Raw genomic sequence first — 12,936 nt, 5'->3', positions numbered from 1 at the left:
ATTATATAATTGAAACACGTTTTAACCTACAAATTACATACATACATATTATTTGGTGAGTTCATTAGTGAAATCGTGTTTTTCTTTACCCATGCTATGTTTTCTGAGTTCGTTGACCTATTATTCTGAGTTGAGAGACTTGTAAATAGTAGTAGAATTGGGAAAATATATTTGCATAGTGTAGTGAAGTCTTTTGATTATATATGATACAAATAAACTACACACTATAATGAAAATGACCAAATACAGTCCAAGATGATTCTTTGCTCTATATTTCCCAGCTGTCTTCTAGAGAATCTTGTCACATGTTCATTTCAATTCCTTGTGAAAGAATATTTACCTCATGGAGTGGTTTCCATGCTATATTAGACATAATGAGCATGAATGGTTAGGATAGGATAGCAGAAGTCATTGTAAGACTGATTTACTGTCTCAAAGGATCATGCTTCTTGGTGCCACAGATTTGTCTTGATGTTTAATAAAGATTTATGTTAAAACACACACAGACACAAAGTGCATCATTAAAATGAAATCTGTATTGTTACAGCTTGCATAAAACGAAATATAAATTCTATTTTAAATCAGAATAAACACAAGTCCCCAATGTTCCCTAGTACAGAATACATTTTTGTTATGTAAAGGACAACATTTTTTTTTTTTTACTTTGTCTTAAATATTAAGGAATCCCTAGAATGATGTATATGGGCGTGTGCGTCTGCAGAATTTGTGAAAGTCAAACTTCAGGTTAAGGTGCTAATCAAAGGAACTGCAATTCACAAATAACCCAACAGGTGGCATTATAATGTTACGGTTCAGTGCTGTTAAAGCTACAGTAGTGTCCAAAACATCAAATCAAATAGAAATATGTACCAATGACAACATCAGTTTAGACTTACATCATGTAAAACCCGTTTCTGTGTGAAGCCTAACACAGGGTTCATGGTTCAGGGTTCAAAAAATGGTCATGGAAAGTCATGGAAAAGTCGTGGAAAATGACCAAAACAAGTAAGTCATGGGAAGTCGTTACACATATACACAGTCAAACCCATTTACAACATACATGGGATACATACTCACCTAAAGGATTATTAGGAACACCATACTAATACTGTGTTTGACCCCCTTTCGCCTTCAGAACTGCCTTAATTCTACGTGGCATTGATTCAACAAGGTGCTGAAAGCATTCTTTAGAAATGTTGGCCCATATTGATAGGATAGCATCTTGCAGTTGATGGAGATTTGTGGGATGCACATCCAGGGCACGAAGCTCCCGTTCCACCACATCCCAAAGATGCTCTATTGGGTTGAGATCTGGTGACTGTGGGGGCCAGTTTAGTACAGTGAACTCATTGTCATGTTCAAGAAACCAATTTGAAATGATTCGACCTTTGTGACATGGTGCATTATCCTGCTGGAAGAAGCCATCAGAGGATGGGTACATGGTGGTCATAAAGGGATGGACATGGTCAGAAACAATGCTCAGGTAGGCCGTGGCATTTAAACGATGCCCAATTGGCACTAAGGGGCCTAAAGTGTGCCAAGAAAATGTCCCCCACACCATTACACCACCACCACCAGCCTGCACAGTGGTAACAAGGCATGATGGATCCATGTTCTCATTCTGTTTACGCCAAATTCTGACTCTACCATCTGAATGTCTCAACAGAAATCGAGACTCATCAGATCAGGCAATATTTTTCCAGTCTTCAACTGTCCAATTTTGGTGAGCTTGTGCAAATTGTAGCCTCTTTTTCCTATTTGTAGTGGAGATGAGTGGTACCCGGTGGGGTCTTCTGCTGTTGTAGCCCATCCGCCTCAAGGTTGTACGTGTTGTGGCTTCACAAATGCTTTGCTGCATACCTCGGTTGTAACGAGTGCTTATTTCAGTCAAAGTTGCTCTTCTATCAGCTTGAATCAGTTGGCCCATTCTCCTCTGACCTCTAGCATCAACGAGGCATTTTCGCCCACAGGACTGCCGCATACTGGATGTTTTTCCCTTTTCACACCATTCTTTGTAAACCCTAGAAATGGTTGTGCGTGAAAATCCCAGTAACTGAGCAGATTGTGAAATACTCAGACCAGCCCGTCTGGCACCAACAACCATGCCACGCTCAAAATTGCTTAAATCACCTTTCTTTCCCATTCAGACATTCAGTTTGGAGTTCAGGAGATTGTCTTGACCAGGACCACACCCCTAAATGCATTGAAGCAACTGCCATGTGATTGGTTGGTTAGATAATTGCATTAATGAGAAATTGAACAGGTGTTCCTAATAATCCTTTAGGTGAGTGTAATGTACACTCTGATACAAAGTAACAGTTTCATGGTGCAGAATAAAATTGTAATAAATCCTGTTTTTAATTGTCCTTTTAGTACATACTCTGTAATACATGTGGTTATTATGAACGTCATGGCACACAGTGGTCTGTGCCAGATATTATGTACACAGGGATTTGCAAGTCTTGGGAGAGTCCGAGAGGATATGGATCCTGATGAAGATCTCTTTTAGATTGAAATGAAGTTTTTTGTGAGATAAAAAGGACATGCTGTTTTAATTGTTGCTGTATCATTATCATACACACAGTGTTCCAGTTTTTATTTAGGACAAACCAAAACAAACAATAAAACAGGTTAGTTTTTTTTTATCGGGTTTAATAAGATGAATGAAAAAAAAAGGTTTTACTATAGCCTACATCAGTGGTTTTGCAATAATACAATTTAATTTGAGTTGAATAAAACTATATGTATTGCTATTACTATGTAATTGTTATTAATTAATTAATTTAGCTGATGTATAGATAATATAGTTTGTACTGTAATTAACATGTATACTACATATACATTGATCAGATAGTACTAGGTTTAATTTTGCATTTACATCTTTGTGTACTCTTCATTGGTTGATGGTACGTTGTTTTATTAAAGCGGGTGAATTGGGTGGCTGTAAAGGAAGGAGGAGGCCGTTATGACGTTGTGTTTATCAATATCCTCATTATTTTTTATTTCCAACTTTCCAGCATTTTTGTTGTAAACGGATAAATCATTTAGTCATGGAAAATCGAAAACGATCATGGAAAAAAATAATCAGATTTCCGTGGGAATCCTGCTAACAGTTGTTCTTTTTCAAAATTAAGTGACTGAGATCACTGTAGTGACATATGTGGTTATTATTATATATATTTTAAACAAACTGAAACCAACCATATGTATGTTTTAGTTTTAATATTTTTGAAAATAATAATAATAATAATAACACAGGAAAGGAAAAAAAGCCTTGAAGCAAGACCTCCTACGCATTCTATTTTAATGATCTTATCCAAGATGACAAGGTAGCTTTAAGTACAAGTATATTATCTATAGTATCTCCATAGTGACTGTGCTACAAAGAGATTCCAGAATTGGTACAATCTCTAAGACATCTGCATTGCGTAGTATTTCTGTGCTTGTGTAAGACAATGGCATTCCAAAGTAAACAAAACCCAAAACCTGAAAATCTAGATTCCCTCTGTTTGATGTCACTTTCCATAACTTTTTTTTTTAAACATTCCAGTTAATGTGGTATCTGTCACAAAGACAATACACTTTTATATATGTAGTGCCATAGATAGGTACATACATACATACACATATAGACTAATAGATGGATGTTATAGAGCTAGGGTTATTGTGAATTGATTTAAAACAACACTGGGGGGTATTTGTAATGTGTTTTTAATGTCATGACTCTCATTTGTCATTTTTCAATTTTGAATACAGGTTAGCTTTTCAGAAATGCAATTATTATCTATTTGTTTTGTATATTTTCTTGCCTACTCTAAAAAAAGCCTACCTTAATAGTTTTCCTTTTAGATTCAAACACTCAGTATTCACAGAAAACCTGGATATCTCTCTGAATTACAGCTAAGAAAACAATATTCACCACAATCTATTGTTTTCCTCATCCAAATTTCACCGCTTATTAGCCAGTACAGCAGCACATAGTACAGCTGCTCTGTCACACAACCTCTGAAACACAGCCATATTTTGTTTGTTTCTATTCGGAGCAGATCATGTCCTAGATTACCAGTGCTGCTGTCTCAAAACCCATTGTCCTTTATGTGTTTATTTTTTGATTTCAGTATTTGGGTTTTAGTCAGATTGTGTCTTTCTTATGTTGAAAAACAATAAATAATCTTTTTAGGAAAAGACAGGAAACAGGAAATATCTTCTCAGGCCTTAGTAATTATTCCAATGGGCTCTCACTGCTGGCTTAAAGACTGAAAGACAGACAGGCATCTCATTTAAGGACCTCCTTGCCTTGCGAATGATCCCAGATTGCCTTTTTCTCCATGTGGATGCTGACAAACTAACAGCAGGCCGGGTCATACTCTATATGTAACAATGACAGAAAGAGAAAGAGCTTGGCTGTACAAAGATGTATTCTAGACTTTGTAAGCATCAAGGTTTTTGATTTCTAAGGCTAAACTGAAGGCAAAACACCCCAAGAACAAGCAGGAACTAAAGACAGCTGCAGTGCAGGCCTGGCAGAGCATCACCAGGGAAGAAACCCAGCATCTGGTGATGTCTGTGGGTTCCAGACATCAGGCAGTCATTGACTGCAAAGGATTTGCAACCAAGTATTGAAACTCACAATTTAATTCTTGATTTTGTTAGTTTGTCCAAATACTTTTGGGCCCCTAAAATTGGGGGACCACATATAAAAATGGGTGTAATTCCTACACCGTTCACCCAATTTGGATGTAACTATCGTCAAGTTAAAGATGAAAGTCTACACTTAAAGAACCTCTTGATTGTTTGTGGTGGCGTACACAGCCAAAATGATGACAATTGTGTCACTCTCCAAATATTTATGGAGCTAACAGTATATTATCAAAACAGTCTTGAGCTGCATTTGCTAATTTTTGCGAAGGTGTGTATATTATATGTGCAAATTGTATGTTATCAAATTTCAGATGAGTATTCAAGGCAAGCTGTACTTTGGAGCTTCATGCTCTCCCTTTGCCTCCCAGATTGACTCACAGTGCATATTTGCGTTGATGGGTGTTGGGATTCTAAAAAAAGAAATGTAAACATATTGGAAATATACTCATATAATAAAAATGAGATCATTCACTTATGATTTCAAAAAACCCATCCTTTCTAAGCAGCTTGGTTGCTTGGATTTCAAAGGCTCGTTGATTGTGTTGAAGCAATGCACCACAGTGCGCCGTGCGCTTGTACAGAAGGGCTTGGAGCTAACAGAGTTAACAATGCATGCTGGTAGCAGTTTTACCTGCTCTAACAGCTGTCAGCTGTGTGTGGGAGTACCCTTTCCTACAGATCTGTCATTGCTGTTAGACATAGGGCTATTACTCCCAGTGACACAGTTCATGTCAGTACTTTTTTTACATGTAGGCATGAGGTGGATTTGATTTGGAACTAAAACGTGGACACTGAGAACTGCCCTTAAAATCTGTTATGAGAAGGGCTGGGAGAGTAAGGTGGAATTCTAGCCCTGGTTTACGGTTACATTTTAAGATAGTAACAAATAATTGCCAGTTTAAATGCGGAGCAGGTGCAGTTTTATGTAGAATAGAATCCAGACTTGTGTTGCAAGTGTTTTCGATGCTTTGCATCTCTACTGACTGTTGATTTCTAAAGGGAAGCCTGGCACTGATTTAGTTATGGCTCTGGAACAAGGGTCTGCTTCACTAACTAGCAATCCCATTCGGCAATGGACAGGAAGGGATGTGCACCAATTCCGCTGCAGAACGAGTGTGACAGCCCACCCCCTACCCTGTCTCTCTCTCTCTCTCTCTCTCTCTCTCTCCCCCCCCGCCAGGCTGGATCAATATCTGGACCCTCAGTGTTTCCCTGTTTGGAGTGAAGCCGAGTCATCAGAGCACAGATTCATTTTCCAGACTTTTTAGATGCAGAGGGTCAACACAGGAGCACACTGTTACGCTGTTTGTGTAGAAACACTGCTTCATCTAATGCCCATTCATTTTGAACAGGAAATCATTGTGCCTGCTGTTTGCAACAATGGCTGAGTCAATAAGAGCCAAATCAAACTGAGCGGGGGAAGGGAAAGCACAAATATGCTTTACTTAACATATACCCTTGTATAACAGCATCACGTACACTATAGTTCAATGAACATCATTATAAATAAACAATATATAAATAGATATATAAAGATATGTGTATGCAGTTCAAGATCAAGGTTTCCCAATAATGAGAAAATGTAAGATTTGTTAATAATTAATAATACTTCTAATACACAATAAATATCACAATATTCTGTATTGCGTGCAAACGCATAACATATAATTATCATAGAATTATCTCCGCAATATCACGTTATTATCATCATTGACTCTGTGGAAGAAGATGTTGCTTTGTTCTTCTACTGATAATTTGTGGAAAAGTACCTTCCTCCTTTTAATCTTTAACCACTTAATAACTGAAATCTTAAGATCAAAAACTGATTGTTGTTCCAAATATGTTTTGAAACTTGGTCCCATCCCCCATCCGCATTGGAACTTCAAGCGTTTATAACATTTTTCTTTCATTAGTGAATTAGGCAATTAAAATGTGTGTATCTGTGGCTAATATGCACAACCACCAAATCACAAATAACAAACTGAATACTAATTATCAGGTTTCCTGGCAGACAAAAAACCAACAGCAAGTGGTGAGTTTATACTTTGCAATTGGCGGCTGGGTGAAGATATTGATTTAATCCAGGCCTGTGTGTGTGTGTGGTAGTAATTCAGTCAATTATGCATTACAGAGAATGTGGCATATCTTTTCATTTATGAATTTGCTTCTTTCTATTTTTATTTTTAATATAAGATTGGTATCTCCCTTCATTCAGTACAGACTGAAAACCAAATACTCATTTAGTTAGGAATGGAATAGAATAACAATTTTCTAATGAAATAATTTTTTAACCTTTATGAATAAAGCACTTCCTTCTTATGGGTTGTAAGTTGTAACCTTATCCTCTTCATTACACTTTCTAAATCCAACATGTTTCTATTGAAACACAGCTATTTATTTTAGTTATTTATTTTTTCTCCAGATTATATTATGCCTTGCCAAACTTAAATCCATAGCTTACATTATGTTTATTTATCTTTTCCATGAAAAAACGTTTGGGTATGTGTGTGTGTATGTGTGTGTGTGTGGGATGGGTCTTTTATGCGAAGGTGGTGTTTGGGTAAATATTTTTGTCACTCACTCCATGTAGTATAACTTTCATCTAATTAAATCCCTATTACAAAAACAATTTTGTAATAAGCTGCAGCTTTGATTATATTGTTATTCACATGCTTCTGATAACAGATGCGTGTAGAGTATAATGTAATTTGCTGAATACCACAAGTTCTCCACCAGACCCTGCTAGACTTTTATCAGTACGTTCTGCACCAATAGATTTTTGCCAGTGACACTGAAGGTTGGTCAATTACTCCAAACATAATTAACAGGATCTGGCACAGGTTCTAGTTGAATTAGGCAGGGTGAATGTGAACACAGTGGACACATGCAACAGGATAAATATAGGACAGCTTATGTCAGTGGCAGGGCAGTTACAGAATTAAGTCAAACAATCTGAAGGAGAAAAGAAAGAAGAGAGGAAAATTTGAAAGTTGTTGCTATTCACTTGAAAATCTATTTTTGCAGCCTTCCCGCCATACATGATTAAAAGGACAGAATAGCAAAATGGCACTTATGGCTTGACATGACAGAAGCGGTGCAGTCTAGAGCTGACTGACCTCCTGATACGAGTTTAGGGAGCAATATTTTGATGTTGTAAACTCTTTCTACGGTGCTGGAAAAGGGCTGAGGCTGCTTTTCAAGTTGTGCCTCAAGTGCTGGGGAAAAAAAAAAGAAGAAGAAAGAAATTGAGCTCTCATCCTTTCTAAGATGACTCTATTAGTGCACCTCCCTCCTTTCAGCAAATGGGACTTGTGTTTGGCTGGTTCACCTCTCAACCATGGTTAAATAAACATAATCTTTATTGAACGCTCACCACTATTAACACTGAGAGGCTGACTGCGTTTCTAGCCACTGCAGCCCCCTGGTAGAACAGAACACTCCCCCCCTTCTCATGATGTCATCATTGCATTCCATTGGCATGTCATTGTGTGCACAGTTTCCGAACAGGCCAAGCACACGCCTTTGGTTTGTATTACACTGAGGCAAATGCCAAGCACTCCAGATTGCATCTCTCTCAGTTATTAATTAGTATACCCATGATTTATTTTATTATAAAACTGAGCCCAGTGGTAACCTCTCTAGCCCAGAGGTGGAATGGCTGGAATGTGTCAAAAAACATACATATGAACCATGATATTGTGACTCCAATACCATGACTGAAATATTGTCAAATTCCATGACTACCCCAATACAGGATTAGGTGATCCCTTCCCCAGACAGCTAAACCTGCTGCAATAGGGAAAGAGACTCCCGCCCAAGCACACTAGTATTGGGTAGTAATCAGGAGTACTTTGATTTGCAAATCTTTCCAGGCAATTTCGCTGTAATTACATCACACCCTCAGAACCAAACCCGGCAGCAAAACGTGATTAAATCAATACTCTATTCCACATACAGATACTGTATTAAAACCACAACAAGCTGACAAATCAATGTCTTCCACCAATCCGGGACGAATGAAACGATCTAGTGCACCTGAAAGAGTCAGAGACACACCGACTGACGCAAGATGGGATCTGATGCCAGTCAGCTGGTGTTCCTGTGCTGTCCCCCCCCAGCCCTGCCATTTGATGCCAGACCTCGATGAAAATGCCACACAATAAACACCTTAATTCCTATAATAATCACAATTATTATTGTAAAAGCCTGTGCTGTGCCCAAAAAAAGCACATTTTCTTATGTTTATTTTGTTAAAATTGACAACGAATATTGAATGTCGTCCCCCCCTAATGCCCTGCCTATCATTTGTTTCCCTGCTCCTCAACTGGCACATAGAGTGAAGCTGGAGTGCTTTTAAAGTGGCATTAATCGTTCATGTTAATCACAATTCCACCAATATGATCAATTCTTCCATCATTCAAATAAAGGGGTGGATGTGAAAGCATGGCCAGTGTTCACTCTATAATTATCCACATAACCCCAGCAGCAGCACATTACTGTATAGGATGTTTCAGATTTCAGTTTTGTCTTTTACAGACGTGCACAGGACGGAACCACTCCAAGCTACACGACGCACAGTTTGATCACACTCACAGTGTAGGTCCCACATTAGCATGCATGCACCCCTCTACGTTTTGTTACCAAAATAACAGGTGCACCGCTTTTATGCAAGTGGCTGTGAGATATTACTTCTAAATATTTTAAAGTCTTTACACTTAAAAAGCCCAAAGCTGCACATCGTGACCGTACTGGGCGAGCAAGGCAAGGTGCGAGTTCAAACCGCACATCTGGGTTGCAATCGGGCGACGCCGTGGATTTTATTCATTTCGTGTGATACCAAATCCGCAGGCGAGAAAGCCAGGGGGAGATGTCTCCAACACGGAGCACGGAGGCCAAGAGCAACTACGCTATTCAATCGCATCCAGAGGTCGTAATTTCGTGTTGTAATTCACGTTCAGCCACGCAAGAGTTAAAGCGGCACCGAGCGCGTTGTTGTGCGCTGTGAGCTGCTCCCGCCGCCAGACCGCTACAGTAGGAAGATGGCGACGGAGGGTGCAACCGGGGAACAGCCTCCTCCGATCCAAACATTAACAACTGCACTGCCTGGAAGCATCGACACGGTAAGACCATCTTAATAGGTATAACAGGAAAAGCCACGGAGGTATAATCTCGAGTTTGGAGAGCACGTTTGTCTCTGGTCGCTGTCCCTGCGAGGTGTCTTGGTCCTCAGTCGTCTGCAGCCGAGGGAGCCGGCGATGTTATTTTGTGGACAATGTAGCCAGCAGCCACTACAGGTAATTGTGCTTTCAGGAGCCTGCGACATAAAACGGCTTTCCGTCCTATTTTGGGACAGATGCGCCCTCAAAAACGACGGAGGCGGTTGATTATCGTCTGTGTTGTTGATTTTTTTTGGAAGGCACTTTTTAGACGTATAATGAGTTGGGCTTTGTATGCATCGCAAGGCAGTGGTCTGGGTGTCGGTGCGACCCAGTGCAGTTGCGCGCTGTGATTTGCGGTCTTTTCTGTGGTTGTCGGAATGATGTGGTTTCCTTTTTGGTGTTTTTATATATATATATATATATATATATATATATTTTTTTTTTTTTTTGAACACGTATTATTTTTTTAGAAGTCAGTACAGGGTTAACCAGCATCCCCACCGCGCCGTGCGTGTTTTTAACGTCATGTCAATGTATGTGGACGTGACGTAGTAGCGCATTTGTAAATGGACCTGCTGTACTCGGGGTGAAAATGATAAGACTGGTGGATGCCCTGCCATCATCTTCCGTCTCTCCAAATGGTTCAGTTAAATCTACATAAACCCTTTATATAAGTTCCCACTTTGCTCGAGAATAAGGGGATTCATTCAGTATGTATCTATGAAACTCCTTTTATTACATATTTCTTGCAGTACAGTCACTGAATTCCCCCTGTTTGCAATTATCTTATGCACAATGACACTACTAATAATGAATAAAATGTATAATAATCATCATCATCATCAAGACCAGTAACTCATACTTATTAACATTGTAACCATCTACAAAAAAAATCTAAAATGTTTCAGTTGAATTAAGAGGCTATATTATCTTCAACCTTTGGATAATGTAGTGTCAAATTGGTTGGGCACAATCCAATTGGATTTCTTCTATTGGGTACATTTTATTAAACTGTTCTGTTCGGTACGTTAACGGTCTGTCCAATAGTATAGGATTTATTATACCTTTTTGTCTCCTTTGTAATGGTTGTGGTGTTTGGTTGTAAAGCGAATGAACTCATTAGTTCAAGTATGCACTTTGCTAAATGAAGTATGTGAATGACTCCTGTTTATTGTGACTGTTGGAGGGAATGAATTGGTTATATCTTGAAGGAGTGGTGAACCTGATGTTGCTGGTGTGTGCTCGACTTGACTCCTCGATCCTCGGGTACGAAGATATTACTAGGCCAGTTGACAGCTTGTTTGGTAGCATTATCATCACACTAATGGTAGATTAAGTCATTAACCTCTTATTTGTCACTATATAACTTCAGCATAAAACTGTATTTTACCTGGATGATAATGGGACAAGAAAATAAGTACTCTGCTTCTGGGGGTGGGGGTGGGGGGTAAAAGTAGGTTGGTTGTTATACGTCGGAGAGGATGACAAGAAAGCAAAGCAGCTGGTGCACAGCCAGTGTGGGAAGAGATACGTTACTAATTTTATCTTAATTTCAGTGACTCAGCAGTTGTGCTCAAAGTACTGTATTACCTAATTCATCTGACTTAAAGTGAAATGTTTGAAAAGACAAAAGCACTCCTGAAGATTGACTTGTTCAAATATTATAGCTCTATCTCTGGTTTCAGGTATGAAGGTATGGTGTTTACAAAAAAACACCTAAAAAATCATCCATCTTGATCTGATGAATAGAAGAGCAAGGAATACACCTTTTAAATTACATCTTTTTTTTTTTTAATGTAGAGGTGCATTTTTGCAAGTCCTTGAAAGTCCTCTGATGTATATTTTTAATAATTTCTGTGCACTGTTCAAATTAAGTAGTTTAAACAGGCAAACTTTTATTAAAACATGGATGGGTACAGTATTTAATCATTTATTTACTCATTTAGTTATTAATTTGGTTATTTTCAGTTGCTTGAAATATTTAGTAATTGTTGGTGGTGGGGGATAATATATATTAAACCATGCCATTAACTGAACTTTGATAATAGAGCAAATGTCCTGAAAAGTTGCCTTTAGGTCATGCAGATCAAAGAAAAACTAACACGATTAACTACAGTAGAATAATGAAAGCAGCTGTTTTTGTCTTTCCAGAGTATTAGAACGAATAAGTCATCCTACATACAATTGCCTTACCGATTAAAATGTAAGCACTGTCCAGTTGTACCATACAACTCAAACTGCCTTAGAGAGATGGCAACACCAAGAGACTCATGTTGTACTTGCAATATCAGAATAAGGAATAAATACGTGGATCTTCTGTTCTGAGAAAAAATAAGTCTTTCCACTGTCAATCACAAGATGATTACAGTTACTTCCAGTGAGGAAAATAAGACGAGACTGAAATTTTATCACAACATCTGGTCTTCATTAAAGAAGGTCATTCTGAAGTGTATCTATAGCAGTACATGTTTTACATTTCAAATAATGAAATATTCCTTTATTTGGATGCTTTGTGTTTAGGGAGGCTCATGCTGTACTAATCAATTCTAACACCGTGTAGTGTAATCAATAGATTAACAAGGGGAGCCGGACTCTAAAATGATGTGAATTTGGGTGCTCTTGCAGATTTAAAGGAGAAATTCTAACCTCAACAGAAATTCATAATCATTATCTTGAAAAAAAAATAGAGAAACACCCATTGCCCCATCTCAAGCCCCCAATCCTGTCCATCACTCTCTTCCACTATAGCAACAGCTTTGTCATTTTTTATTCTTCAAAGGAGACGTCAGTCAGGGCAGTGAATTTAAGATCTTGGGACTTTCTTCCTTATCGTAAGCCATTTCCCCTGCCTTGAAAAGTGTGCCTGCATAGTGTAGTGTTGACATTTCACCAGCTAGTCTTAAGCACATAAACAAAATTGAACAGACATTTTCATCTTCAGACAGAAGAATGTCTTTTAATGAATACAGTGTAGAATAAGGGATGTGTACTTTCATTTTAAAATGTTAATTGCAAATTTAATGGAATGGGTTATGAACTTTGGTTGACTTGATTTTTAATTGAACGAGAACCTGGAATCGGCAAAAAATAAAAAAATAATGTATACAGAAGTATATTTTAAATACATTTGCTTATT

General features: G+C 38.2%; 1 protein-coding gene across 2 annotated transcripts in view; it reads left to right on the top strand.

The window, feature by feature from the left end:
* The first annotated feature begins 9,295 nt into the window (after positions 1 to 9,295).
* Positions 9,296 to 12,936, top strand: part of cttnbp2 (cortactin binding protein 2) — a 72,649-nt gene continuing 69,008 nt past the window's right edge. The window contains exon 1 of one of the 2 annotated variants that reach the window (XM_066705141.1): positions 9,296 to 9,761. In XM_066705141.1, the coding sequence (XP_066561238.1) occupies positions 9,681 to 9,761 (81 nt within the window). In that variant the 5' untranslated portion in view covers positions 9,296 to 9,680. Of the gene's footprint in view, positions 9,762 to 9,790; positions 9,936 to 12,936 lie in introns of those variants that run through there. The other variant, XM_066705142.1, reaches the window with a different exon arrangement.

This window comes from Amia ocellicauda, chromosome 5, assembly GCF_036373705.1.
Source record: "Amia ocellicauda isolate fAmiCal2 chromosome 5, fAmiCal2.hap1, whole genome shotgun sequence".
NCBI lineage: Eukaryota > Metazoa > Chordata > Actinopteri > Amiiformes > Amiidae > Amia > Amia ocellicauda.
The sequence above is the reverse complement of the archived record's forward strand: the minus strand, read 5'-3'. Positions and strand labels throughout refer to the sequence as shown.